This window comes from Lipotes vexillifer, unplaced genomic scaffold, assembly GCF_000442215.2.
Source record: "Lipotes vexillifer unplaced genomic scaffold, Lipotes_vexillifer_v1.1 scaffold536, whole genome shotgun sequence".
Classification (NCBI taxonomy): Eukaryota; Metazoa; Chordata; class Mammalia; order Artiodactyla; family Lipotidae; genus Lipotes; species Lipotes vexillifer.
The window spans coordinates 1,283,557-1,311,048 of record NW_006775074.1 but is presented as its reverse complement, the minus strand read 5'-3'; the positions used below and the strand labels follow the sequence as shown (position 1 = coordinate 1,311,048).

General features: G+C 46.6%; 1 protein-coding gene across 1 annotated transcript; it reads right to left on the bottom strand.

The window, feature by feature from the left end:
* On the bottom strand, positions 1 to 27,492 carry VSTM5 (V-set and transmembrane domain containing 5). The gene is made up of 4 exons (XM_007449647.1): positions 27,402 to 27,492; positions 427 to 753; positions 175 to 315; positions 1 to 44 (listed from the first exon to the last, which is right to left on the bottom strand). Exons 1-4 carry the CDS (start codon positions 27,490 to 27,492, stop codon positions 1 to 3), a joined length of 603 nt encoding a protein of 200 aa, XP_007449709.1.

Here is a 27,492-nt window from a genome sequence, read left to right as displayed (position 1 = left end):
CTAACACTCCACATCTTGCAGCTCGATCTCCTCTGTTGTGCTTTCTGCAAAGCAAAAGACACATCCGTGAGTTGCCAATTGGCTGGGGGTGGTTTCTTGGTGAGAACAAGATGACAAGGGCCACCTTTGGCCATCCAAGCCATGAATCGATTATCACAAGGCCCAGAGAATTACCTTTGAGCTTGTGTCTTCTCTTCCTCTGGAATTTATACGCGCACTTATTACAAACCCACATGAGGCTGATTAACACTGCAGCCACGGTAGCGAGAAGAGCAAGGAAGACAGCGACAAAGTGGAGGTCTTCATAGAGGATCTCTACGGGGCGGGGGGAGGGGAGGGGGAGATAACGTCTCTTTTAATATCGTGAAGTCGGCCTCCGCACACTCACAGTTCTGAGAGGCGCTGGGGCCCCTGGGGGTGTCTTACCTGACACGTGCAGCACGATGGTGCCAAACTGACTGCTCCCCAGGCGCTCGGTCACCGTGATGACGTAGTAGCCGGAATCCCTCACACCCACACTGAAAAGCTGGATGGAGCCGTTGTCGAAGGTGCAGACCCTGTCCTTGTGGCTTTGGGAGATGTTGGCCTGAGTCCCTGGCTTCCACTCCACGATTTTCTGCACTCCCCAGCTGGACGTATACTTCCATTCGATAGTGGGGATGCCGTGGCAGGAGTATGCAACCGAGAGCAGGATGTCCTCTTCCACAGTGGCATTGATGGCTGCCTGGGGAATGTACAGGGACACGCCCTGACCTGCGGGATGGAGTGCTAGACTTGGCGCCACTCATATGGACTCACAGTGAAGTGAACTTGTATAACACATTCATTTATTTAGCATGCATTCATTGAGTGCCTGTTACATGCCAGGCTCTCTTCTAGGTTCCAATGCTGATGCTACAATGGTGAATGTCATGGACTGAATGTTTGTATCCGTCCCCCCGACCCCAATTTCTATGTTGAAGCCCTAACCCCCCAGTGTGGCTGTATTTGGAGATGGGGTCTCTAAGGAAGTAATTAGGGTTAAATGAGGTCATAAGGGTGGGGCCCTGCTCCAGTTGGATGTCTTTTTTTTTTTCCTGCTGTGCCGAATGGCATGTGGGATCTTAGTTCCCCGACCAGGGAATTGAACCTGAGTCCCCTTCATTGGAAGCGTGGAGTCTTAACCACTGGACAGCCAGGGAAGTCCCCTGGATTGGTGTCTTCATAAGAAAAGTCTCTCTCTCTCTCATTCTCTCTCCATAGGCTCATACGGAGAAAGGACCATTGGAGGTCACAGTGAGAAAGCAGCTGTCTACAAACCAGGAAGAGAGTTCTCCTCGGAAACCAAACCCTGCCAGAACCTTGATCTTGGACTTTCCAGCCTCCAAACTGTGTGAAAATAAATTTCTGTTGCTTAAGGCCCCCAGTCTGTGGTATTTTGTTATGGCAGCCCAAGCTAGGACAGTGAACAAAACACAAGGTTACTATTCACTATTCCCTAGAGCTTCCATTGTATAAGGGAGACACACAAGGGTTAAATAAACACATGAGATCATTTTAGATAACAAGTGCTTTAAAGATACTAAAATAGGGTACTAGTGGTGGGTGGGGATGGAGGTGGTACACAACATGAGATAGGATGGTCAGAGAGGACCTCACTGAGGAAATGAACTGGGACCCAAACGACAGGGAGGACGAGGAGGTAGCCACACGAAGACACACGTTTCAGGCAGAGGGAACAACTACAGAGACTGAGGTGAGAGTGAACTGGTATGTCTGAGGGACAGAAAGAAGGCCAGAATGCAGGATGCAGGGAGCCATGGGGCGAGTTCAGGAGACAAGGCTGGAGAGCTAGGCAGGACTTGGGTCATGACGTGAGAGTCAGGGGTGGGTTTTACTCAAGGGTGATGGGAAGCCATAGGAAGGCTTAGGTGGGAAGGTGACATTCTCCATTAAGCTTGAGAAAGTCTGCTGTGGAGAGCATCTGGGGGTGAGGGGGCCAGAGTGGAGGCAGGAAGAACAGTCAGGTGGCTGCCGCAGAGACTAGATAGGAGATGGAGACATAGCCTTGGAGGCAGTGAAAGGTGGTCTGATTTAGGATGCATTTGGAAGTAAAGTAAAGAGGACAGAACATGCTGATAACTAGCCGTGGCAGTGGGCGAGGCAAAGAGGCATCAAGCCGAGATTTCTGCATGAGTGTGTAGGTGAAGAGTAGAGCCACTGGCTAAGATAATATATGTCACGAAATATTTTATTAAGTAGGTACCATGCACAGGCCCTGCGCTAACTGCTTTACACACGCCACGTCATTAAAGTGTCACACAACCCACTACAATTCCATCAAGGATATGAGAAACTTCAGTGTCAACAGGATTAAGTAGCTTGTCCAAGTTGACCCTGCAAGGCTGAGATTCACACAAGGGCTGCTGACTCCAAAGGTGAGATATTTAACCTCTATGCTCAAGTCAAAGGTCAGCGGTTGGCAGTTAAGGGTACAGAATGTGACAAATCCCCTCCATCTCCACCCTCCCCACACAGAAAAAGGTCAGGGCCGGCTGGAGACTGGATAGTGAATAGGGCAGGATTCAAGCTGGAGCCCATGCCTTTGTTTCCACCTCTATTTCCTGTTTAGCCTCTCACTCTTTGGGTGCCCAGTTGCCCCTGGGCCCCTGCTGTGTGGCTCCAGGTAACCACGCCTGTTACTTTTCCAGACTTTTCTCATTGTCCTCTACCATCCCTCTCCTAAGGCTTGGCTAAGTGGCTGGAGATAATCTGATAGGTTCCATGCTGAAAAACTGGGAGGTAATAAAGGCTTTCAAGAGTTATAGCTGCTGGGACTTCCCTGGTGGTCCAATGGTTAAGAATCTGCCTTGCAATGCAGGGGACACAGATTCAATCCCTGGTCGGGGAACTAAGATCCCATATGCCACGAGGCAACTAAGCCTGCGCGCCACAAACTACTGAGCCCGCTCACTCTGGAGCCCACACGTCACAACTAGACAGCCTGTGTGCCACAACTGCTGAGCCTGCACAGCACAACTAGAGAGAAGCCTGTGCGCCTCAACGAAAGATCCTGAATGTCGCAATGAAGATCCCGCATGCCGCAGCTAAGAACCGTCACAGCCAAAAAATAAAAATAAAAAATTACAGCTGCCACGTAACAGAAAAATATTTTCTCCCCAACCCTATTTTAAAAAGTTAAACTCACAGAAAGATTGAAAGCCAAGTACAATTAACATCTATATACCCTCTCCTAAATTCACCAATTATTAACATTTTGCTGCATTTGCTTTTTCTCTCTCTCTCTCAGGCAGAAAACAGAGGTCAAGTTCCAGGTCAGCTCTTGGAGGGCAGGAGTTAGGTGCTTTCTTCATCTCGGTGTTTCCTGTACCCAGCACAATGCCTGACACATAGTGATTGGCCAATAAACGTTTGTTGAATGAATAAGTGAATGACTAATTATAGCAGCAAGAAGGCGAGCCGATCTGATAGAAATGTTGCTGCTTGGGTGGTTTGAAAAATTAGGCACATCTAAAAGCTTATACACACATAGCAAAGAGAACTGCAATTTACTCAAGGTTTTATGTACCCATTGCTTTATTATCTATTTATTATGTATTTTAAAATCCTTCTCTTTTATTTTTTTTACAGGAGTCAGCAACATGCCCATGTAGCTAGGAAATGGCAAAGGTGGGATCTGCATGCAGTTCTGTCTGACTCAAAACCCACAGTTTTTCTACTCTACTTGGTGACTACTGATCTATCATCTATTTACCTATATTTTCTGATTTCCCTGACCTCACATATGAGCAGCTGGGATTATGATTACCGTAAGATTTGGAAAACCATATTTAGAACTAATGACAAATCTGGATCATCAACTATTTGTATTACATGTACATCCTGTGTTAACCATGTTAGTCAAGGTTACTGACAGACTAGTCTCCTGGGAGAGTAGCAGCCCTTTTAATAGCCTTAGGGGCCTCCATTTTGAGCCTTTCAGTTATTTTGTCCCAAGAAACAGCAAAACTGAAAAACAAAAATAACATGCCCGAGTTTCTCAGATGCGGACACAGCTGGAAGCTGGCCAACTGGACCTCCTTAGCTTCTGTATTTTCTTTTCTTTTTTTTTTTTTTGCGGTACGCGGGCCTCTCACTGCTGTGGCCTCTCCTGCTGCGGAGCAGAGTCTCCGGATGCGCAGGCTCAGCAGCCATGGCCCACGGGCCCAGCCGCTCCGCGGCATGTGGGATCTTCCCGGACCGGGGCACGAACCCGTGTCCCCTGCATCGGCAGGCGGACTCTCAACCACTGCGCCACCAGGGAAGCCCCTGTATTTTCTTTTGACTAGAAAACCCTCTTCCTAATCTGACAAATTAATCAGGCACTTAACTAGGTTTTAGGAACAAAGAGTTCCTCTTCGTCCTGACACATAGAAGTAGGAATAAGTGGTCTATGGCAAAGATGGAACATGAACAGTTCCAAGAGTTTAAAGGCAAACTGTTTGTCAACTGTTTAAAAAGTTGAATTAATGAGTAACCACTCCTGCACCTCATGCTAAAATCATTCCAGAACAAGTCCAGAGAAACTTAGTGGCTAGGCCAATAGTCAGACCTGTCTCTAATGTTCTACTCAAGGGGGCTGGTGCAATAAATCAGATTTTACATGTAAAACGGATGCCAGGCAGCCATGAACAAGAATGAACTTCGTGCAGACAAGGGAAGATGTCTATGACATGTTATTCAGTTAAAAAATAAATTTATAAAACAATATGCTATGATCTTACTTACATTTGTGTAACTATGTGCTAATATGTATATATTTAGTATGGAAAAATGTTGGAGTAATATATGCTATATTAACAGGGATTATCCGTTAGAGATTGGATGGCACCAGAAATTTTCCAAGTTATACATTTATATCATTTTGCATTTTCACATTGATTAAATTGATAATAAAAAATGTTTTAAAAATCATTTAAAGTTCTCCTGATTAGACCAAGATATCTGGTGAGCAAAGTTTAAAAGTTTACCTTGCTTTTCATCTTTACTTGAATTCTATGTGGAGAGAAGAGAAAAACTAAATTCTACCAATTTCCCAGAAAGATGTAGATGCTTCCTTTAAGGAAGAGGTCACGTAACTGAAGACATTAGCAGGGCAGGTCACTGGAACCTGAACCAAGGGGCTTCCGGAAAGCTTCATTTCCTAGAGCTGGTGACACCCCTTGGGAATTAATCAAAGAGAAGGTACCAGGCAGGTGAAGCCAGCTACTGAGCAACAGGCTGGAATCTAATACTCTAATCTAAAAGGAGTAATCCTTACTCCTTTTCTTACAAGTAAATTACAGAGGTAGCACTTTGCTGCTTTTAAAAATTTATTATTTAAGAAGGGGGCTTCCCTGGTGGCGCGGTGGTTGAGAGTCCGCCTGCCGATGCAGGGGACGCGGGTTCGTGTCCCGGTCCGGGAGGATCCCGCATGCCGCGGAGCGGCTGGGCCCGTGAGCCATGGCCGCTGGGCCTGCGCGTCCGGAGCCTGTGCTCTGCAACGGGAGAGGCCGCAACAGTGAGAGGCCCGCGTACTGCAAAAAAAAAAAAAATTTATTATTTAAGAAGGATATATTTCCTGAAATCACAATAAAGGTTAATACTGTTCACACCACAATTTGGGGGGACAACAGTATCAATTAAGGGGGAGACAGATATTGCCTGCCATGGAGGATACACCTTAATCAAGACGACTCATTTTTTAAAATTAATTAATTAATTTTATTATTATTATTTGGTTGCGTTGGGTCTTCGTTGCTGTGTGGGCTTTCTCTAGTTGCAGTGAGCAGGGGCTACTCTTCGTGGCGGTGCGCGGGCTTCTCACTGCGGAGGCTTCTCTCGTCGCAGAGCACGGGCTCTAGGTGCGCAGGCTTCAGTAGTTGTGGCGCACGGGCTTAGCTGCTCCGCGGCATGTGGGATCTTCCCCGACCAGGGCTCGAACCCGTGTCCCCTGCATTGGCAGGCGGATTCTTCACCACTGCGTCACCTGGGAAGTCCCAGGACAACTCATTTTCATCTCACTTATCTGGACAGCCACTTATCCAGCCAGTGTGATCATCAGATGAGAACCAGGAAACAAGCATCATCCGTCATCAGCATCCTTATCAAGACTGTAGGCAACTAAACTGGAAGTCAGAAAGCCTAGATTAGGGGTCCTAATTCAGAAGTACTGGAGCAGGTTGGTGAAGTGATGAGTCACATCACAAAAGGGTTATTCCAGGTGCAGTGAGGTGCGGTGGAGACACCTGATGTGGGAGGATCCACACAGGTTCACCCTGGGGACCTCTTAGCTGTCGAGACCTAGAGACGGCGCCTTCACTGCTGAGAGCCCCGGCTTCCTCCGCGGTAGAATGAGGACTGGAAAACCTCGGGAGGAGGGCTGTGAGGATGAGGTGACACAACACATGTAAGGCCCAGCGGGGCTGAGCACAAGGTACCCGTCCAGGAGCTGCAGTCCCCACTGCTCACCCCTCTCCATCAGTGTGTCACCAGCCTCAGGTGACCAACCCTCATGGCTTGCCCAGGGCTGAGAGTCTTCCCAGGATTCAAGAGTTTCAGTGCTAAAGTCAGGAAAGTCATGGGCAAAACAGGACAGCTGGTCACCCCATCTGAGACTCAAAGAAATGTTGAAGAGCAAAGAGAAAACTCTAAGGTAGACAACAGCTGATTTCCGAGGCACCCAAGGGGGCTCCCCAGCAGGGGTGTAGAGACAGCCAGCTCTGGGTAGACAGAGAGGACAAAAGCCCTTCTTCCCTTAACCCTCTGGCTTCCGAACACATCTCCCATGGGTCAGCAATCTCATCGCATCCCCTTTTTAGTGGGGACCGCCCACCAGTGATTGAGCCCAGCCCCACGCTCGCCACGCTTCCTCCATGGCAGGGCACTGGCTCGTGGGCGCTGGCCTGGTGAAGAGTATATCATCACCCCCGTTTTAGAGAGGAGCAAGGTCAAGCCACTGAGGTTAGGTAATTCCTGCAATGTCACAGTAAGTGGCTGAGTAGAGATGGAAATCGGGGTATTCTTCAACTGTCCCGTTAATAAGCCAGGATGTTTGCAGGAGCTGGGGAATGGGGAAGACATCACTACAGTTGAGGCTTGAAGAATAAGATTTTGAAAGGGAGGAAGGACGATCCCAGCTAAGAAAGAGATGAGCCTACCTAGAGGAGCATGATGGATCCTCACGTTTGGGACCTGGTGAGTAAGAAACAAAGATAGGCTATACCGTGAGGAATCTGTCACAGGCTGGGGATCAACCGAAGGAATTATCTGTGGGCAGTGAGGCCCTAGGATGGTATTCAAGTAGAATCATGGCATGCTCTAAATGGGGCTTCAGGAAGGGCAATCTGGCAGCAGAATTCACGATTTTATCATCTACACACCTCACCTGCACGGCCCTGGGCTCACTGCATGTTCTTGTCCTATGCACCTTCAGGAGAGCTCATGGCTGGAGCCCAAACAGGTGGGAACAGCCTAAGGTGCTGAGTGTGGCCAGACCTGGGCCAGTCTCTGGCCTGGACTGGGGAGACGGGGTGGTGGGAGCAGCAGGAAGCACACACGTGCGTGGTAGATCTGCCCTAGACTGTGAGATCTTTGCTGGGAGAACTCGTTTCCGATTCATCTCAGAAACACCAGTGTCCAGCACAGGGTCTGGCACTTCATAGGTGCTCACGATATGCCTGTATGAAAGAATGAATAAAGAATAAACAAATATGCATGCCCTGCCTGTTGAACTGCTGCCCATTTGGAGAGATCAGGGAAGTAAGGGGTTGGATCTGTATTGAGTTGAGGGGGTAACAGGTCTGGCTGAGGGACAGCTGGCAAGACCCCTTTCCCAGCCCCAAGTTTGCTGAGAGTCAAATAGCTAGGAGGAGAAATGGGATGGTTTTAAGCTGCAACTAATATATCCATGTCCCTGCCTAACTTCTGCCATTCCTGAAACAAGCGAACCTGGAATTTCAGACACACAGCTTCATGAGGGGCCAACACAGAAACCCCAAATAATGGCTTTCAGGTTTAGATGCCATGACTAGTGTTGATGACTGACATTTGCATACAATTTACAGGGTACCTAATTCCCCCTCTTGGTGCCTGATTACTCAGAGACCAAAGAGCTCAGCTCCTCCTTGAGGGAGCTCCTCCCATCCCCCACCCCCTCAATATTGCCATTTAATGGCCTTGGGAAGTCACCCAGATGTCAGCCAAACCCAAACAAAATGGACAGATGCAGGTTTAGATCGAGGCTGGTAGGCTGCTTTCCTTCATCAGGTTCCTGTACTTGTACCCCAAACAGAAAAATCACTCCAAAATAGCAAGAGCCACCATTTCTACTGGTAACACTTGTCAAGTACTAGCTGTCATACACATTTATCACAGCTCAGTGAAACCCAGGCTGGGAAGGTTGAATGACTTGGCTGCTATCAGACAGGGAACAATGAGAAAGTTTGATAACATTATGTTGCCACGAGTGTGCAGAAGTTATACCCAATCATTACTGTGGAGATTATAAATGGGTATAATCTGCTTGAAGGGCAACATGTTGAAACCTAGAGAAATATTAAATAGCACATACCTCTTGACCCAGAAATGCTACTTTTAGGAACTTATCCTACAAGTCATAAGGGCACATAGATGCAAAGTTATAAGTGTACATATTGTCACTGAAACACAGCATAGTCATTTGCAGTAGCAAAAGACTGGTGACAACCTATGTGTTCATAGGTAAAGGAAAACTGTTTCTTACTCCACAAAGAACACTTCTGACACTTACTACCTGAAGTTAGTGCAGACTCCACAGGTTAAGGGCTCAGTCTCACAGGACTGCTCCCCATTTCAGACACCAATCACAAGTCCAGGCTTCCTATACTTCTGACCAACTGGGTATAAACTGGAGGTCCCCATGACACCCTCTTCAGGCTTGATAATTTGCTAGAACAGCTCACAGAACTCAGGAAAGCACTTTACTTACTATGAGCACTTTATTATAAGGGATACAACTCAGGGACAGCCACATGGAAGAGATGCCATGGGGCAAGGTATGTTGGAAGGAGCGTGGAGCCCCCATATCCTCTTGGGCCACACTGCCCTCCCAATACCTCCATGTGTTCAGCAGCCCAGAAGCTCTCCCAACTCCCTTCAGTTAGGGTTTGTTTGGGAGATCCCATGACATAGGCATGATTAAATCATTGGCAATTGGTGATTAACTCAATCCCCAGCCCTTCTCCCTTCCTGGGAGGTCAGGGATGGGGCTAAAATTCCAACTTTCTAATCACATGGTTGGTCTCTCTGCAAAGGAGTCCTCATCTTCCAAGAGTCACATCATTAACAATCAGAAAAACACTCATCACTCTGGAGAATCCAAGGGTCTTAGAAGCTTATGTGTCTGGAACCAGGGAATAAGACCAAATATTATAACAAAAGATGGTCCTATCGCTGCTATCACCCAGGAAATTACTAGGTTTTTAGGAGCTCTGTGTCAGGAATCAGAGACCAAATATATATTTCTTATTAAGTCAGAACTGGTTAAATAAATTATCAGTATTCACACTTGGGAATACTACAGTGGCACTTTTAAAATGAGGTGGATCTATATGCATTGATATTAGATGATCTCAAAAATAATGAAAAAGCACAGAGCAGAACAGTGTGTAGAGACTGTTTCCATTTGAGTAAACTAATGATATGTATATATGAGTGTGCACACACACACACAGAGATCTGCACATTTATCCATAAAATGCACAGAACATCTCCCAAAGGGTATTCTAAAAATCAGGTGCCATGGTTGTCTTTGGGGAGGGGAATGGGTGTCTGGGGTAGAAGAAAGACTTACATTTCATTTTATATCCTTTTGAACAGTTAGAATATTTTAGTGAGTTTGTGAATTACTTAAAGAAAAACAATAAATAAAATGAATGCCAAGATTGGGTCAGAGTCCCAGATTTTTCACATTTGATAATGTTAATAATTCACGTATACACAACTGACAAAGTACTTCACAGGCACTATTTCAACCTGTGAGACAGGCAGGGGACTGGGGTTAAGGACCCATGCTTTTTGCTTCACAGGTACTTATTATTTGATCACTAAATACATGCACCCAACATAGGAGCACCTAAATACATAAAACAAATATTAACAGACATAAAGGGATAAATTGACAGTACCACAATAACAGTAGGGGACTTTAACACCCCACTACATCAATGGACAGATTATCCAGACAGAAAATCAATAAGGAAATACTGGCCTTAAATGACACATTAGACCAGAGGCACTTAATAGATATATAAAGAATATTCCACCCCGAAGGAGCAGAATACACATTCTTTTTAAGTGCACACAGAACATTCTCCAGGATAGATCACATGCTAGGCCACAAAACAAGTCTCAGTAAATTTAAGAAAAGTGAAATCATATCAACCATCTTTTCTGGCTACAATGCTATGAGACTAGAAATCAACTATAAGGGAAAAACTGCAAAAACCACAAAAACATGGAGGCTAAGCAATGTGCTACTAAACAACCAATGGGTCACTAAAGAAATCAAAGAAGAAATTTAAAAAATACTTGGAGACAAAGAAAACACAGTGATCCAAAATCTATGGGTTGCAGCAAAGGCAGTTCTAAGAGGGAAGTTTATAGCAATACAAACTTACCTCAGGAAACAAAAAAAAACCTCAAATAACAACCTAATCTTACACCTAAAGGAACTAGAGAAAGAAGAACAACAAAAAAACCAAAATTAGAAGGAAAGAAATCATAAAGATCAGAGCAGAAATAAATAGAGATTTTAAAAAATAGAAAAAGATCAATGAAACTAAGAGCTGGTTCTTTGAAAAGATAAACAAAATTGATAAACCATTAGATAGACTCATCAAGAAAAAAAGAGAAAGGGCCCAAATCAATAAGGTCAGAAATGAAAAAGAAGTTACAATTGACACTACAGAAATATAAAGGCTCATAAGAGATTACTACTAAAAACTTTATACCAATAAAATGGACAACCTAGAAGAAATGGACAAATTCTTAGAAACATACAATCTCCCAAGACTGAAGCAAGAAGAAATATATCCACAGAGTAATTAACAGTAATGAAGTTGAATCAGTAATTTTAAAAACTCCCAACAAACAAAATTCCAGGATCAGATGGCTTCACAGGTGAGTTCTACCACACATTTAGAGAAGAATTAACACCTATCCTCCTGAAACTATTCCAAAAAATTGCAGATGAAGGAACTCTTCTAAACTCATCTACTAGGATAGCATCACCCTGATACCAAAACCAGGCAAAGATATCACGAAAAAAGAAAACACAGGCCAATATCACTGATGAACATAGAGGTAAAATCCTCAACAAAATACTAGCAAACAGGGGCTTCCCTGGTGGCACAGTGGTTAAGAATCCACCTGCCAATGCAGGGGACATGGGTTTGAGCCCTGGTCCAGGAAGATCCCACATGCCACGGAGCAACTAAGCCCATGCGTCACAACAACTGAGCCTGCACTCTACAGCCCATGAACCACAACTACTGAAGTCTGCACGCCTACAGCCTGGGCTCCTCAACAAGAGAAGCCACCACAATGAGAAGCCTGCACACTGCAACAAAGAGTAGCCCCGCTTGCTGCAACTGGAGAAGGCCCGCATGCAGCAGTGAAGACCCAACGCAGCCAAAAAAATAAAAATTAATTAATTAATTAATTAAAGAAAATACTAGCAAGCCGAATCCAACAATACATTAAAACAATCATACACCATGATCAAGTGTGATTTATACCAGGGATGCAAGAACAGTTCAACATTAGAAAATCAATATGATATGTCACATTAATAAACTGAAGAATAAAAACCATATGCTCATCTCAACAGATGCAGAAAAAGCTTTTGACAAAATTCAACATCCGTTTCTTATAAAACTCTCCAGAAAGTGGGCATAGAGGGAACATACCTCAACATAATAAAGGTCATATATAACGAACCTACAGCTAACATCATACTCAATGGTGAAAAGCTAAAAGCATTTCCTCTAAGATCAGGAACAAGACAAGGATTCTCACTCTTGCCATGTTTATTCAACATAGTATTGTAAGTCCTAGCAACAGAAATCAGAGAAGAAAAAGAAATAAAAGGCATCCAAATTGGAAAGGAAGAAATAAAATTGTCACTGTTTGCATGATACTATACATGATAATATACAAAGAGAATCCTAAAGACACCAGCAAAAACCTATAGAGCTCATTAATTAATTTGGTAAAGTTGCAGGATACAAAATTAATATACAGAAATCTGTTGCATTTCTATACACTAAAACAAACTATCTGGTAGAAAAATTAAGGAAACAATCCCACTTACCATCACATCAAAAAGAATAAAATACCTAGGAATAAACCTACCTAAGGAGGTAAAATACCTGTACTCAGAAAACTATAAGACACTGTTGTCTTCAATGAAACTGAAGACAACCCAAAGAGATGGGAAGATATACCATGGTAAGATGGATTGAAAGAATTAATACTGTTAAAATGTCCAAAGTATCCAAGGCTATCTACAGATTCAATGCAATCCCTATCAAAACAATGGCAATTTTCTCAGAACTATAACAAATAATTTTAAAATTTGTATGGAAACACAAAAGACCCCAAATAGCCAAAACAATCTTGAGAAAGAAGAACAAAACTGGAGGAATCATGCTCCCCGACTTGAGACTACACTACAAAGCTACAGTAATCAAAACAGCGTAGTACTGGCACAAAAACAGAGGCAAAGATTAATGGAACTGAATAGAGAGCTCAGAAATAAACCCAGGCACCTATGGTCAATTAATCTATGATAAAGGAGGCAAGTATACACAGTGGAGGAAAGACAGTCTCTTCAATAAACGGTGCTGGGAAAACTGAACAGTTACATGTAGAAGAATGAAATCAGCACATTTTCTTACACCATACACAAAAATAAACTCAAAATGGAATTAAAGACCTAAATGTAAGACCTGTAACTGTAAAACTCCTGGAAGAAAACATAGTCAGAACACTATTTGACATAAAACATAGCAACATTTCTTTGATCTGTCTCCTAAGGTAAAGGAAACAAAAGCAAAAATAAACAAACAGGATCTAAGTAAACTTAAAAGCTTTTGCACAGCAATGGAAAACACGGACAAAACAAAAACAAAAACACACAAACAACTGAATGGGAGAAAATATTTGCAAATGATATAAAAAATAAGGGGTTAATATTCAAAATATATAAACAGCTCATACAACTCACTATAAAAAAACCCCAAACAACCCAATTAAGAAATGGGCAGAAGACTTAAATAGACATTTTTCCAAAGAAGACACACAGAAGGCCAATAGGCCCATGAAAATATGCTCAACATGGCTAATCAGGGAAATGTAAATCAACACCACAATGAGGACTTCCCTGGTGGCACAGTCGTTAAGAATCCGCCTGCCAATGCAGGGGACACGGGTTCAAGCCCTGGTCTGGGAAGATCCCACATGCCGCGGATCAACTAAGCCCATGCGCCACAACTACTGAGCCTGTGCTCTAGAGCCCGTGAGCCACAACTACTGAGCCCACGTGCCACAACTACTGAAGCCCAGGCTCCTAGAGCCCATACTCTGCAACAAGAGAAGCCTCTGCAATGAGAAGCCCACGCACTGCAACGAAGAGGAGCCCCCGCTCGCCGCAACTAGAGAAAGCCTGCGTGCAGCAACGAAGACCCAACGCAGCCAAAACTAAATAAATTAATTAAAAGAAACAATAATACATAAATATAAATATATGTATTAAAAAAAACCCACAATGAGCTATCACCTCACACCTGTCAAATGGCCATCATCAAAAACTACAAATAACAAATGTTGGTGGGGATATGGAGAAAAGGGAACCGTTGGACACTGTTGGCAGGAATGTCAAGTGGTGCAGCCACTGTGGAAAACACTATGGAGGTTCCTCAAAAACCTAAAAATAGAACTACCATATGATCCAGAAATTCCACTCCTGGGTATATATCTAAAGAAAACAATAACAATAACTTGAAAAGATATATGTACCCAATGTTCATAGCAGCATTATTTATAATAGCCAAGATATGGAAGCATCCTAAGTGCCCATCAACAGATGAATAAAGAATGGATAAAGAAAATGTGGTATAAATACATAATTTATACGGAACATTAGCCCTAAAAAAGAATGAAATTTTGCCACTTGCAACAATATGGATGGAGTTAGAGGGTATTATGCTCAGTGAAATAAGTCAGATAGAGAAAGAAAAATACTGTATGATATCACTTATAAGTGGAATCTAAAAAATAAAACTAGTGAATATAACAAAACAGAAACACTCACAGATACAGAAACAAACTAGTGGTTACCAGTGGGGAGAGGGAAGGGGGAGGGGCAAAATAGGGGTAGGGGATTAAGAGACACAAAGTACTGTATATAAAATAAATAAGCTACAAGGATATATTGTACAGCACAGGGAATATAGCCAATATTTTAAACTACAAGGGGATTATAATCAATAAAATATTTGAATCACAATGTTATATACCTGAAACTAATACTGTAAATCAACTATATTTCAATTTTAAAAAAAGATAGTTGGTGATCAGAATGTTTTACAATCAAAATATTATTAAGCCAGCAGTATATTTATTCATTAAAAAAAATGAGGAAACTGAGGCTGAGTCACACTGTAAGTGTCCAAATCCCTGACAAGTAGAAAATCAGAGCTGAGACAAACCCAACTCTCCTTTCACTGCTCCACAGCTGCCTCTAGTAAGCTAAGGCACTTTGAGTATAGAGGTGGAGTTTTTCACTTCTTTTATGTTTCCCAAAATAGCACATCACTCAGTGCTGGTAAGGACTTGGGAGACAGATGTGACAAGAAACAAGAGTCTAGACCTGGGCTTTCCCATATGGTAGCTGCAAGCCGCAGTAGCTATTGAGCACTTGAAATTAGCTAGTCCAAATTGAGATGTGCTCTAAATGTAAAATACACACCAGATTTTGAAGACTTGGCACTTAGCATGTTAAACAGAATGTAAAATATCTCATTAATAATTTTTTATATTGAATACATGTAGAAATAATATTTTAGACATATTGGGTACAACAAAATATATTAAAATTAACTGTGCCTGTTTCTTTTTTAATGTAACCACTGGAAAATTTAGAATTATATACATGTCTTGCATGTGTGGCTCACATTATATTTCTATTGGATACCATTGGCTTAGACCATCACTCCTCCACCCGCTTCAGAAAAGTCCTCTTCCCTTGAGTTTGTTTCACCCTCTTGCCTCCTCGTCATTGTGAGTGCTCTGTTCCCCCAGTCTCCTCTTCACCCTTCAAACACGTTGGCAACTCTACTGCAAGGTATGGCATCATCCTACATACCTCTGGCATTAGGAGATTCTCCTAATTCTATTCTCCTAACATCTACAAGAAGATTCTCCCTCTGCCTCGGTCTCCAGTAGAGCAGCGTGCTCTGACCACAACCTTCTCTCCTTCCTGTTTACTGTTCAACATCTCCCACTGGCCTCCTCAGTCCTTCCACTCCAACTCTGTCTACCTTTCCCAATCCATCATTCTCACATCCCTCCCTCTCCAGCCTGGGTTCCATAGCCCATCATGTCCCAAACACTCTTGCCAAGATTCTTCAAACTCCAGTGGCCTCTGTCTTTTAATCACATCTACTAGCAAAACCCTCACCCTGGATCAACAGCTCTTCACTTCCTCTCTGCCCAGACCTGAGACCTGAGCAGTCAGCACGGCAGAAGAAAACATCCCATGGCCGACACGCTCCAGAACAACAGCGCACACGGTTTCCAGTGCACATTCGAGAGGGCCCTCCGGACTGCCCATCTTAATGTATTGTTCACGTAAATTCACTCTGCTTTTCTCCATGGTTATTATGTCCCTCCAATCTCTTTGACCTCCAAATTCCTCCTCACTCCCAGCAGATGACCTCGTCCTCCTGGGACACCACTGAGCACCCTCTCCTGCTTGCAACACCCTGTGGCTCCTGGGCCACCACACTCACCCGATGTTCTCCTCAGCTCCTTTTCTGCCAGCAGAGAGGAAACGCCGCCCTTCTCCCCAGATGCCGGGAAGGCACACCTGCCTGTGGGGACAGAGGGTGGCAGAGGAGGGCAAGATGCCGGCTGGGGAAGCCCTGGAATCCGAAGACCCAGGTACTGTTTCAGCTGCGCCAGGCCCTAGCTGAACAACTGCACAAATCCCCTCCCCTCTCTGAGCCACTATTTCCTCATTTGTAATTAAGGATTATCATGGCTTGGCTGTTAATGATTCAATTAAAAAAAAAATGTAGGTGAGACAGCTTGATGGCCAGGAAAAATTCCAGGGGGCACAGGAGCTACCTTCTCTGATTTTTCACCCAGACTCAATCCAGTCTCTTCCCATTCAACAAGCATTTGGGAAAGTAAGTCAAGGGGACTGACACTGATGGAGCACCAGCCCAGAGTCACACACGCTACATGCAAATCCATAATTAGCTCCTTTGGCATCTGATCAGCTCCACCCAATCTCTTCTCAGAGCCCCGCAGAGAAGGCCCGGCAAACCCACCTCCCCATTCAGCAGACTGGACCAAGGGGAACCACCTGATCTAATCTAGTTATTGTCAATCTTTGAATATTAGACCATTTGGGGTAGCATTTAAAAATCCTACCCTGGATTATGACTTTAGAATCTTTGGGGGTGAGACCAAAGCCTCTGTGATTTTTAAAAGTCCCCACATGATTCTAGCGTACAGCCAAGACTGAAAACCACTGAACGAACCCGCACTAAGGGGTTAGCAGCTGAAGCTAGCAGCTGAAGCCCAGACCCACTTCCTAGGGGCATTTAACAACGCCTAAACCAAAGGAATGAAGGGCCATTGTGTGAAAAGGGAATGTTTGAGGCCCTGTGACAGCCTTTCAGCAAGATATTTGGGGGAAATGGGCTCTTTCTGGCATCCCTCAAATTTTATTATATCTGGTCCTATTTCTAGAGATGCTTTTGGGTTAGGGAGGAAGAACGAGTGACCTAAGGATTTCCCTTTGCCTCCTCTACTCTCTGCAATGTTATAAGGCAATGGTTCTCAACATTTAGTTGCATCAGAATCACCTGGAAGGCTTACTGAAACAATTGCTGGGCCCCATCCCTAGTCGCTCATTCAGCAGCTCTGGGATGAGGCCCCAGAGTTTGCATCACTAACAAGTTCCTAGGTAATGCTGCTTCTGGTCCCAGGACAACACCCTTAGAACTTTGGGCAAAGGGAGCGCTGAGGATGCTTCTAGGATCCCTGAAAGCTGGCCCCTCCTCTCCTTCCCGAGCACAGTTAATACCACTTCTGCCAGGCAGGGGAAGAGCCTCTGCTGCAGAACTTCTCATCTTGGAGAAGGGAAGACTTGAGACACCCCATCATTGCCAGAACGAGGACCAGTGTGTAAAGATTGAAAGAAGATGGGTTCCGGTGAAGAGACCTGAGAGAGTGTGTGTATAACGCATTCATTCATAGACCTGGAGTCAGGCAGACTTATCCTCAACATTTAGGTCTGCCAATAACAGCTGTGTGATGTGGGGTAAATTTGTTTTTCACTCTCTGCTACCGTACCAATGAAATAAGTATACTATAATAGGGTTGTGCCCACCTCCGGCAGCAGAATGGAGTTTAAGGGAGGCAAGACATATAAGGAGCTTATCACAGTTTCTAACACTTGGTGCCCATTCAATCATTATTGAATGATTATTCTTCAAAGAACGAGAATTCTTTGAAGATGCACTGAGCTGCTTATTGAGGTAGTGAGCTCCCCATCCTCATGGGTGTGTAAGCAGAAGCTGGAGTTGTACCAGGGACTGAAGCAGTAGATCTGAGACTGGGAGCTGGAGTGTTGAGTGAAGGAGGCTCGTTCTTCCAGCCCAAATTATGTAACACGTATAGAACTTGAATCAGCGTTTGTAAATCTATGATCCACTTGTGGAAGTGTGGCAAGAGATTGGGTGACCCGAAATTCCTCCCTGTGGAATTCCTTCTGGAATCATTCTGACTTAAGCAAGAGCCACCCTTGCTAGAAAGCCAAACGCTTTTCTGAATGGTCACAGGCTATGGTCCAGTCACTGCTGTGTTTCTACTCGGATGTCAAGGAAGCCAGGTATGGCAAAGGTGGCTGCCTGGCCCTGCCCAAGCTTGGGGGATGGGGTGCTGCTGGGTTTTCCCTCTGCAGATCTGGGCTGCAGGACTTATGGCGGGCCTGAGTCAGTGGCCAGCCTGGGGAACCAGGAGGTGGGGTGCTCCTCAGACACTTCTGTGGAAATGTTCCACTTCTGTGTGGAACAGGAGAATGAAGGAGGAAATGAGGTGGCTGACCTCCCAACAATTCTTTTTACAGGATGCCTGAAGGCTCTTGGAAGAGGGGTGTCGAGTGATCAAAAGATAATTCAGGCACACATGTGACTGGGTACCACAGTTAGAGTACAAAGCTCCTCCTCCAACAAGACTAAAGGGCCAATCCCTCTTCATCCTACAGGTCTTAGTTTAAACATCACTTCTTCCAGGAAGCCTTCCAGTCCCTCAACACCAGGTTAGGGGTCCCAGCTCTGGGTTCCCATGGCTCTCTGGCCCTCTCTATCAACTTATCCCTGTCCATTGTAATTTCTCTTGATTAATCATCCTCCCAGATCAACTTTCAGCTATGAACACAGGGGCTGGTCTATCTTGTTCTTCATTGACTCCCCCGGGCCTGGCACAGTGCCTGGCACTTTGGGTTTCCCATAAACACCTGATGAAGGAATGAATGTCTTTAGGCAAGTCTCTCAACCTCTCTGAGCCTCAGTTTCCCCATCTATAAAATGGGGACTAATAATACCTATTTGCAGGGTTACTGTGAAGTTGCATGGAAAAGCAGCTGTTACAGTGCTTGGCACAAAGTATGTGGTGCTCAATAAATAGTCACAGATATTATTGCCTTTGTAATTGTTATTAACAATTATAAAAACTCAGGAGGTACTGGCTTTTCTTCTCTTCAGTTGGCTAGAGGTTATTATTAGTGATCTTTCTAAACTACACATCTTGCTGTGTCTCTCCTGGCTCTGAAAGACCTAAAAAGTCTCACCTCAACCTTCTTTTCCTTCCCCATCTCCCAAGACTCCTTGCCACCCCCCAATTCCAGTTGCACCAAACTGTGGACCACTCCCCACTGTGGCTTACTCCCTCTAGCTCAGCTCAGATCACCCATCCCCATTCTCAGCCTTCTGCTCACTCCTAAAGGCCCATCTTAAATGTCACTCCTCTGCCAGGCCCCACTCGGCTCCCACAGCACAGTTCCCAGCTGGCTTTGCGTTCGTGTTGGATGAGTGACTGCCCATCTCCCCCGCTAGAAGGAGCAAGGCAAGCACACACTTAGGTCCGAATCGCCAGCACCCCAGCAGTGTGTGACATGACGGATGGCTCATTCATACTGGGGCTGTCAAACTGAATGGACAGTCTACCTGACATAAAAGAACAGCTCTGGTTCAAGGACTCCTGAACTCCCATCCCAGAGTATGCAGAAAGCCGGCTTGATGGCAAGAGGGAAGAGCGGGTCTGGTGTTCTGCTTTTGGGCATTGGCCTCCAAAAGGAATGTGATCCAGTCCCACAGTGAGCCTGGGGTGGGGATACTGCAATCGGACAGAAGGGCAAACAGCCAGAGAAGGCTCACGTTAGGTCCCCTGGCCACTGTCTGGTGCCGAGGGACACACATCTCCCTCCTGAACCCCTGGCACTAGTGTAAGAGTCTATCAGAGGAAATAGTCCAGCACTCAAGATCCAAGACCTTCCCAAGTCCCAGTCCTTTAACTGTTAAGACAACTTATCAGATTGAATATGAAGAAACTGACCAGAGCTGAAAAACTTGACTCAAGAATTGTCACCCACTACTGGCCCCAAGAGCGAGAAGGTGGCGGTGCTGTGTCTGTGCTCATTATTTCCTGTCGCTCAGAACCTTCCTCCTCCCGGCTCACCTGGCTTCCTCCTACTTTGCCTTCGAGGCTTCTTCTTTGAGAAGACTCCTTCCAACTCTCAGCTGAGCTAAATGCTTTTCTCAGTACTCCCTGGTCATCTGACCTCAAATCATCTGGGTAGGATCTGACCTCCCCTCTGGGTCATGTGATTCCCCCCACTGCAGGGACCGTGCTGAGTACCCCTGGCTCCTGGCATGGTGCTCCCGACACAGTAGGTGCTCAGGAACCATTTACTGAACCAAACCAAACTTCAAAGCAAAGCAGCCTTCTCTCCTGACCTAAGCCCGGTGGCAGAGTATCATGGGTTTGTCAGGATTAAACTACTAATAAGGCATAAGCGAGACTCGTCTGCATAAAATGGTGGGTGTTCTGAGAACGGAAGATGGGAGAAAGGTGCACTGTTCATGCCCAGCTCTTTCCTTAAGATAAGATGAATGGAGGGGACATGGAAATGGTCTAGTCCAGGGACTCTCTGCCTGGCCACACATTACAGTCACCCCAGGAGCCTAACTTGAAATGAAACAGTGTTGGGTCCTGCCCTCAAAGAGACAGATGTAACCATCTGGGGTAGGGTGTGGGCATCTGTAGGTCTTACAAGCTGTCCAGGAGGTTCTCACGTGCAGCCTTGGCTGAGAACCACTAAACAGCTCACCCTCCTGGCCCTGTGCACTCAGAGAATGAAGGTGACCCCATATACAGGGCTTACTGCCAGCATGGGACTGGAACCAGCCCCTCAGGCCCTGCCCCTTCCCAGCTGGGGACTCCCCAGGAAGCCCCAGAGCAGCGGGGTTCCTCTGGGATTAGCATGTCACTGGCCTGAGCTGCCCCTAGGGATGTGCCTCAGCAGGGGAAAGGCCACTGTGCTCCCTGGACCACAGTGAACAGCAGTAATGTTCTATGCTCACTCTACGGTCCAGTGTGTCCTTTCCCCTTTGCCCACAGGGCTGACCAGTGCCCTCCCAGCCCAGCAAACCAGTTACGGGAGAAAATCATTGCCCAAATTCATACTTGCCAATGATGCCTCTCTCCCACTCCCATTTCTGCTAGGTAAGTAAATACTTTCTGACCCTGAGACTGTGTTCCAGGGAAAACCCAGAGGCAGGCAGCCCAGTGTTTGAGAGCACAGGCTACAGGGGTGCAGTGTCAGTGAGGTCTCTGAGTGGGGGACCAGCTAAGTTTCCAGTAGGTGCCTATCAAGGCAACTCTCCCACTTCCCCACTTCCTCTTCCTTCGCTTATGACACCCAGACCCTGCCAGGCCCCAAGAGGATGTGTGAACCTAGGTTTTTTTTTGCTTTTTTTTTTTTTTTTTTGCTTAGGATGGGTTTTTGTTGCTGTGCGCAGGCTTTCTCTAGTTGCAGTACGCGGGCTTCTCACTGCAGTGGCCTCTCTTGCTGCAGAGCACGGCCTCTAGGCGCACGGGCTTCAGTGGTTGTGGCACACGGACTCAGTAGTTGTGGCTCATGGGCTCTAGAGCGCAGGCTCAGTAGCTGTGGCACACAGGCCTAGCTGCTCAGCGGCATGTGGGATCCTCCCAGACCAGGGCTCGAACCCGTGTCCCCTGCATTGGCAGGCGGATTCTTAACCACTGCACCACCAGGGAAGTCCTGAACCTAGTTTTTGAGCACTTGCTGTATGCCTAAAACTCTCTTCTCCACACTGTCCTGCTGTATACCCTTACTCATCTTTCAAGACTCAACCTCACCTCTTCATTCCCATCCCCCAGGTAGGAGGATGCTTCCCGGTGACGGTGACCGACAGAAGCAACACACATTTGGGAAGGACTCAACTTCAGTCCAGGCTGACAGAGATTACAGCAAAGTTATTTATTTGTAACATGCATCTTGACTTTAGATATATCGGAATATTAAAAGTAAAAAAAAAAGTCTTAGAGCAGATGAAATAAATAGGTGTCCTTAAGTCCTAGGGACAATGGAGAAAGGAGAGTCTCCTGACTGCAGCCCCTTCCCAGACCAGCAGAGAATATACTCAGGACTCCCTTGGAGACCAGAAATGAAGAAATTTGGGTGATTTTCTGGTTGATTCCGCCCCTCCCTCAATAGCTGCAGTGTAATCCCCCAGGCATTTTTTGAGCACTACCCCCAAGGGGAGGAGGTGTGTGTGCAGGGGGTACCTGTCAGCCTGGAGGTGGCCCCTGGCCTCCCTCATCCTCCATACGATGTGTATATCAATAGCGCTGCACTCAGCACCCTGTATTAGGGCTCTGTTCTCCCCCCAGGGAGGGCTAAAATCTGAATGCTGACATGTCCATCAGAAGGGGGCTAGCTAAGGAAAAAGTAGCATGTGGATACAATGACATGAGGACAGCAGTTGAGAGGAATGAGCAAGATCTAGGCTATCAACATGGACAGAGCTCAAAAACTGCTGTAAAACGGGAATTCCCTGGCGGTCCAGTGGTTAGGACTCGGCGCTTTCGCTGCCAAAGGCCCGGGTTCAATCCCTGGTTAGGGACCTAAGATCCCACAAACGGTGTGGCATGGCCAAAAATAAATAAATAAATAAATTGCTGTAAAAAGTAAGTTGCTGAGTAACAAGCACAGCATGACTGCATTTTTTTTTTTTTATTGCATTTTTAAAAGCACGCTCAAGCACTACTCTTTGGGGTGGGTACATTTATAGGTATGCAAGACCATTGTCTATAAATCAGAGAGGACAGTGCAGAGAGAGACCACACCTCATTTGTTTCACCTGGGCCAGTGCAGAGCCCGATACACCATAACCACTTAGTAACTGTGGACAGCTGCATAGGTGACCAGCGGGGCCTTGTCCTGGCGTGATGGATCCCGGTGTCTCCCCAGGGCCTCCAGGGGATTCCTCCAACACCGGCCCTCCCTCCCCTCCCATGGCACCTCCAGCTAAGCCAGAACCCATAGCTCCATCTGGCTGTGGCCGCTTTGGCCTATCAACTCCCTCACCAGATCCAGGCTCAGCCCCCATGCTGCTCCTCTGTGTTCCTGGGCACTGGGCCATGAGTGACTCAGTGGGGCTAGCTCCTCCATCCCTGGCTCCACCCTGGTAAAGTGGGGATGTTAAAGGGCACTCCTGTGTGTATTCATGTGTGCACGTGTGTGGCTGTGTGCGTGTGCTGGGGGAGCAGGCTGCTTTTTAGAAGCTGGGGTTGGAGCACAGGAAGCAAGCTGACTTGGCCCAGGCCATTAGCTAAACTTTCCTACTTACCAATAGGTCCTACTGTATAGCACAGGGAAATATATTCAATATCCTATGATAAACCCGAATGGAAAAGAATATTTAAAAAAAATATATATATATGAATCACTTAGCTGTACGGCAGAAATGAACACAACATTGTAAATCAACTGTGCTTCAATTAAAAACAAACATAAAAACCAACAACAAAAAACCCCAAAACTTTCCTGCTTGAGTCTTGGATCATCTGCTTCCAAATGAGCAGGCGCACTGATAAGGAGGAGGCCTGATGGATAACTTCCCATGTTGAGAGCTGAGAAAAGACATGAACAAGGGTCCTAGAAAAGCGCTCCACCTTGGCCAGGTGCGGGAGGCCTGCCAGCTTTCAGAGGGGATATGCCTTTAAGTCCCTGTCTTATTCAGCTTGAGCTGTTATAACAAAATACCAAAAACTGGGGGGCCTAAACAACAGACAATTACTTCTCACAGCTGTGGAGGCTGCGAAGTCCAAGGTCAAGGTGCCAACAGACTCAGTTCTCAGTGAGGACCCTCTTCCTGTCTTGCAGATGGCCGCCTTCCTGCTGTATCCTCACATGTAGAGAGAGGGAGCACTGGTCTCTTCCTCTTATTATAAAGACACTAATCCCCTCATGGAAGACCCACCCTCATGATCTCATCTCAACTTAATTGCCTCCCAAAGGTCCCACCCACCTCCACGTACCATTATATTGGGAGTTAGGGCTTCAACATATGAATTTCTGGGGGACACAAACATTCAGTCCATAACACCCTGCCCCTGGCCCCCCAAAATTCATGCAATGAATTCTTGCATGCAAAATACATTCATTCCATCCCAACAGCTCCAAAAGTCTTAACTCCTTTCAGAGACTTGGGGTATGATTCATCTTGAAAGAAAATTACTCTCCAGCTGTGAACCTGTGAAACCAGGTAAGTTATGTACTTCCAAAATGCAGTGGTGGGACAAGCATGGGATAGACATTCCCACTGAAAACAGAAGAAATCAGAAGTAAGAAGGAGTGACGGGTCCCAAGTGAGCCCAAAACCTAGCAAGGTAAATGCCGTTAGCTCTTTGGTTCGATGCTCTGCCTACTGGACCCACCGGGGCGGTGGTCTTGCCTTTAGGACCCACTGAGACAGGGGTGCATCCTCACCCCTGCAGCTCTGCTGGGCATTTCCATGTCCCCCGGAGACTCTGCAAGGCCTCCATCTTGCCTGTTGAAACCAAGGCAATGCCCCACCCCCACCTTTTGAAACTGAGGAGACAGCTCTGATGCTGGCTGAATTGCCCTCAGAGTCATTCTTTTCTTAGCCTGAAAAATAGTGTACACAGCTAAACAGCAATACAGTCAGCCCTGTAGGATCTATCAAATCTGACAGCCTTCCCTCATTCCATTCTGTCTTCACCCCCTTCAGTTACCCTGGAGTTGTTTCTGCTGGGGTGGCTGATTAGGCCGGTGGTTCACACCCAGGCTAATCTTATCAAACAGTGTTTGGCCCCAATCTATGTCTTCTCTTCTGAACATGCTCTCTTTTTTCGTAACACAGATAGGCTGAGAATTTTCCACATCTTTAAGTTCTAGTTCCTTTTTGCTTAAGAATTCCTTCTTCAAGTCATTTCTCTCTTCTTGCATTTTACTATAAGCAGACAGGAGGGACCAAGTTGTTCCTTCGACACTGCTTAATATCTCCTCAGCTAAATATCTAATTTCTCATCACTCCCAAGCTCTACCTTCCACAGAACACTAGACCATGAACACAGCTCAGCCAAGTTCTTTGCCGCTTTCTAACAAGGATCACCTTTTCTCTACTGTCCAGTAACATGTTCCTCATTTCCATCTGAAACCTGACCAGAATGGCCCTTAGAGTCCGTATTTCTAGCATGTACTTGAAAACTCTTCCGCTTCTACCCATTACTCAGTCCCAAAGCGGCTTCCACATTTCTGGGTATTTGTTACAGCAGCACCTTACTTCTCGGTACCAATTTCTGTCTTAGCTTGGGCTGCTATCACAAAATACCATAGACTGGGTGCCTTAAGCAACATAGTTCTGGAAGCTGGGACATCAAGATCAAGGTGACAGCAGATTTGGAGGACTCCCTTCCTGGCTTGCAGAGAGCTGCCATCTTGCTTCGTCCTCACATGGCAGAAAGAGATAGAGAGAGGGATCTCCGGTGTCTCTTCCTCTTCTTATAAGGACACTACCTCCATCGTGGAGGCCCCACCATCATGACCTCCTCTAAACCAAACTGCCTTCCAAAGGCTCCACCTCCAAATAGCATCACGGTTGGGGGCTGAGGTTTCAACATGTGAATTTCAGGGGGACACAAACATTCAGTCCCTAACAGTCCCATTTATAGAGAAAAGGCCGCAAATGCAGGGTGTTTGTGTGTTTGTGTTTGTGGAGCATGCTTTCACACAGACTTCAGTGTAAATGATGAATATCTGACTTTCTGGGTGGAAGCTGTGGGCAGAGCCTGAAGAGGCAGAGAATGGAGGGAGCTGGTGAGGGGGAGGAGGCCCCCTCTACATCATCAGTGCTGGCGCTGAAGCACAGGCCCCCATCAGGCAGGTGCACACCCACTCACTATCCTTAAGGGGTAGACTCTGGCTGGCACTGGACAAGCGCTGGGAATCTGTCTTCCTGGAGTTTACAGCTTTGCAGGAGTCACTATTTCAATGGAGAATTGCAAAACTTTGACCCTTCCTCCTGGTTTTGCACGTGCTTCCTCTTTACCTAGGATGCGCTGTGTTCCCTCTGTCCCATTCCCCTGGCTGCTCCTGTCCATCTGTCAGTGGGTAGGTGCAGCTCCCTTTGGGAGGCTTGGCCTCATTCCCCTGAGCCTCTAGGGCTTCCAGAACTTTGGCACTTCCTGCCTCTCAGGACTCGCCACTCCAAGCCGGCACTCTTGTCTGCTCATCTGAGGACAGGACTGTGAACCATGGTATCCCCAGTACGATTGTGGCCTGCTTCCTGGAAGCAGAGGGTGCCATGAATGAGTGAGTGAATAAATGAATTATACACTGTGGTGAATCGTTGGTCCTTGAATGCCTGGGACAGCTGTACAGATGTTGCATGAGAATGCCTGATTGGAAACACATGTTGAAGGGTTGAAAAATGATAGAAAAGGTCACTGCAAGGCCAAACACACCCACCCACCTGATGGACTAGCTGGCTATTCCTTGCTCCACAGACAGCCAGAGGCACATGCCCCCTCCCAGTCCTTTTGGGTTTCTGAGATCTGCAGCCTCCAAAGCTGGGCTCTAGCTAGAGAGGTGTAAAGGTCAAGCGTGCTAGATTGCCCAGGTTTAAATCCTAACTCCACCACAGCCTAGCTGGTGACGGCTGTGCATCAGTTTCCTCACTTGTGAAACAGGGATAAGAGTGGCACTTTTTTCATAGGGTTGCTCCGAGGATTCAATGAAAGAAGTGTTGTCAAGCCCCGGGGACAGTGAGCGCAAACGTGCTTAGTAAGCACCGCCTCTTACTATAGACCCTCCCACCGCCAGAGGCCCTGCACTGGTCAGTCTCCACACTTCAGATGACTAATCTGTAAAATGAGAATGGTCAGAAGGATCATGCTTAAATGAGAAAGTAGAACTGCATTCAAATCTGTGGTTTGGGTCCATGGTAGTCTGTGGGGCTGTGCGTTACATGCAGACTCACCAAGCCGGGGGATTCTGGGGACAGCCCATCCAAACCCTCCGCTCCGGGCAGAGCGGTGAGGACCACCGCCGGCCTGAGGGATTCAGGCCCCAACACCCAACCCAAACCCCTACAACCCCTTCTCTTCGAGACAGTCTGCTGGGGGGTTCCTCTGAGAGGTGGGGAGGCCTACAGCACCAGCGCCAGGGACCGGGGAAGGCGCGGGAAGGAGAGGGGGAGGGTCCCCGCAGTAGGGGGCGGGGCCCGTGTGCCCGGGGGTCGCAGATGCCTGGGCTGCAGTCTGGTTATTCCAGGAAAAAGAAATAAAAAATGCTGCAGAGGAGGCGGCCACCGGGCCGCGCCGGTTATCTTCCGGGCGCCTTCCGGCTCTGATAACGCCCGGGGCGGGGCGCGTACCCAGAGTGACCCGGGAGTCGGCCTAGGGGATCCTTGCCGGGCCGGGTCCCCGCTCTAGGCCGCGCCCAGCCCCGCGGAAAGCTGTGGTTCGCCCCGCGCCCCCCGCCCGGTCCGGCCCTTGCTTACTCTGCAGACAACGGGCAGCGGCCAAGCAGAGGGCGAAGACTCCCAGCGAGAGGCCGTGGCTCTTCCTCCTCCGGCTCGGCAGAGGCCTCAT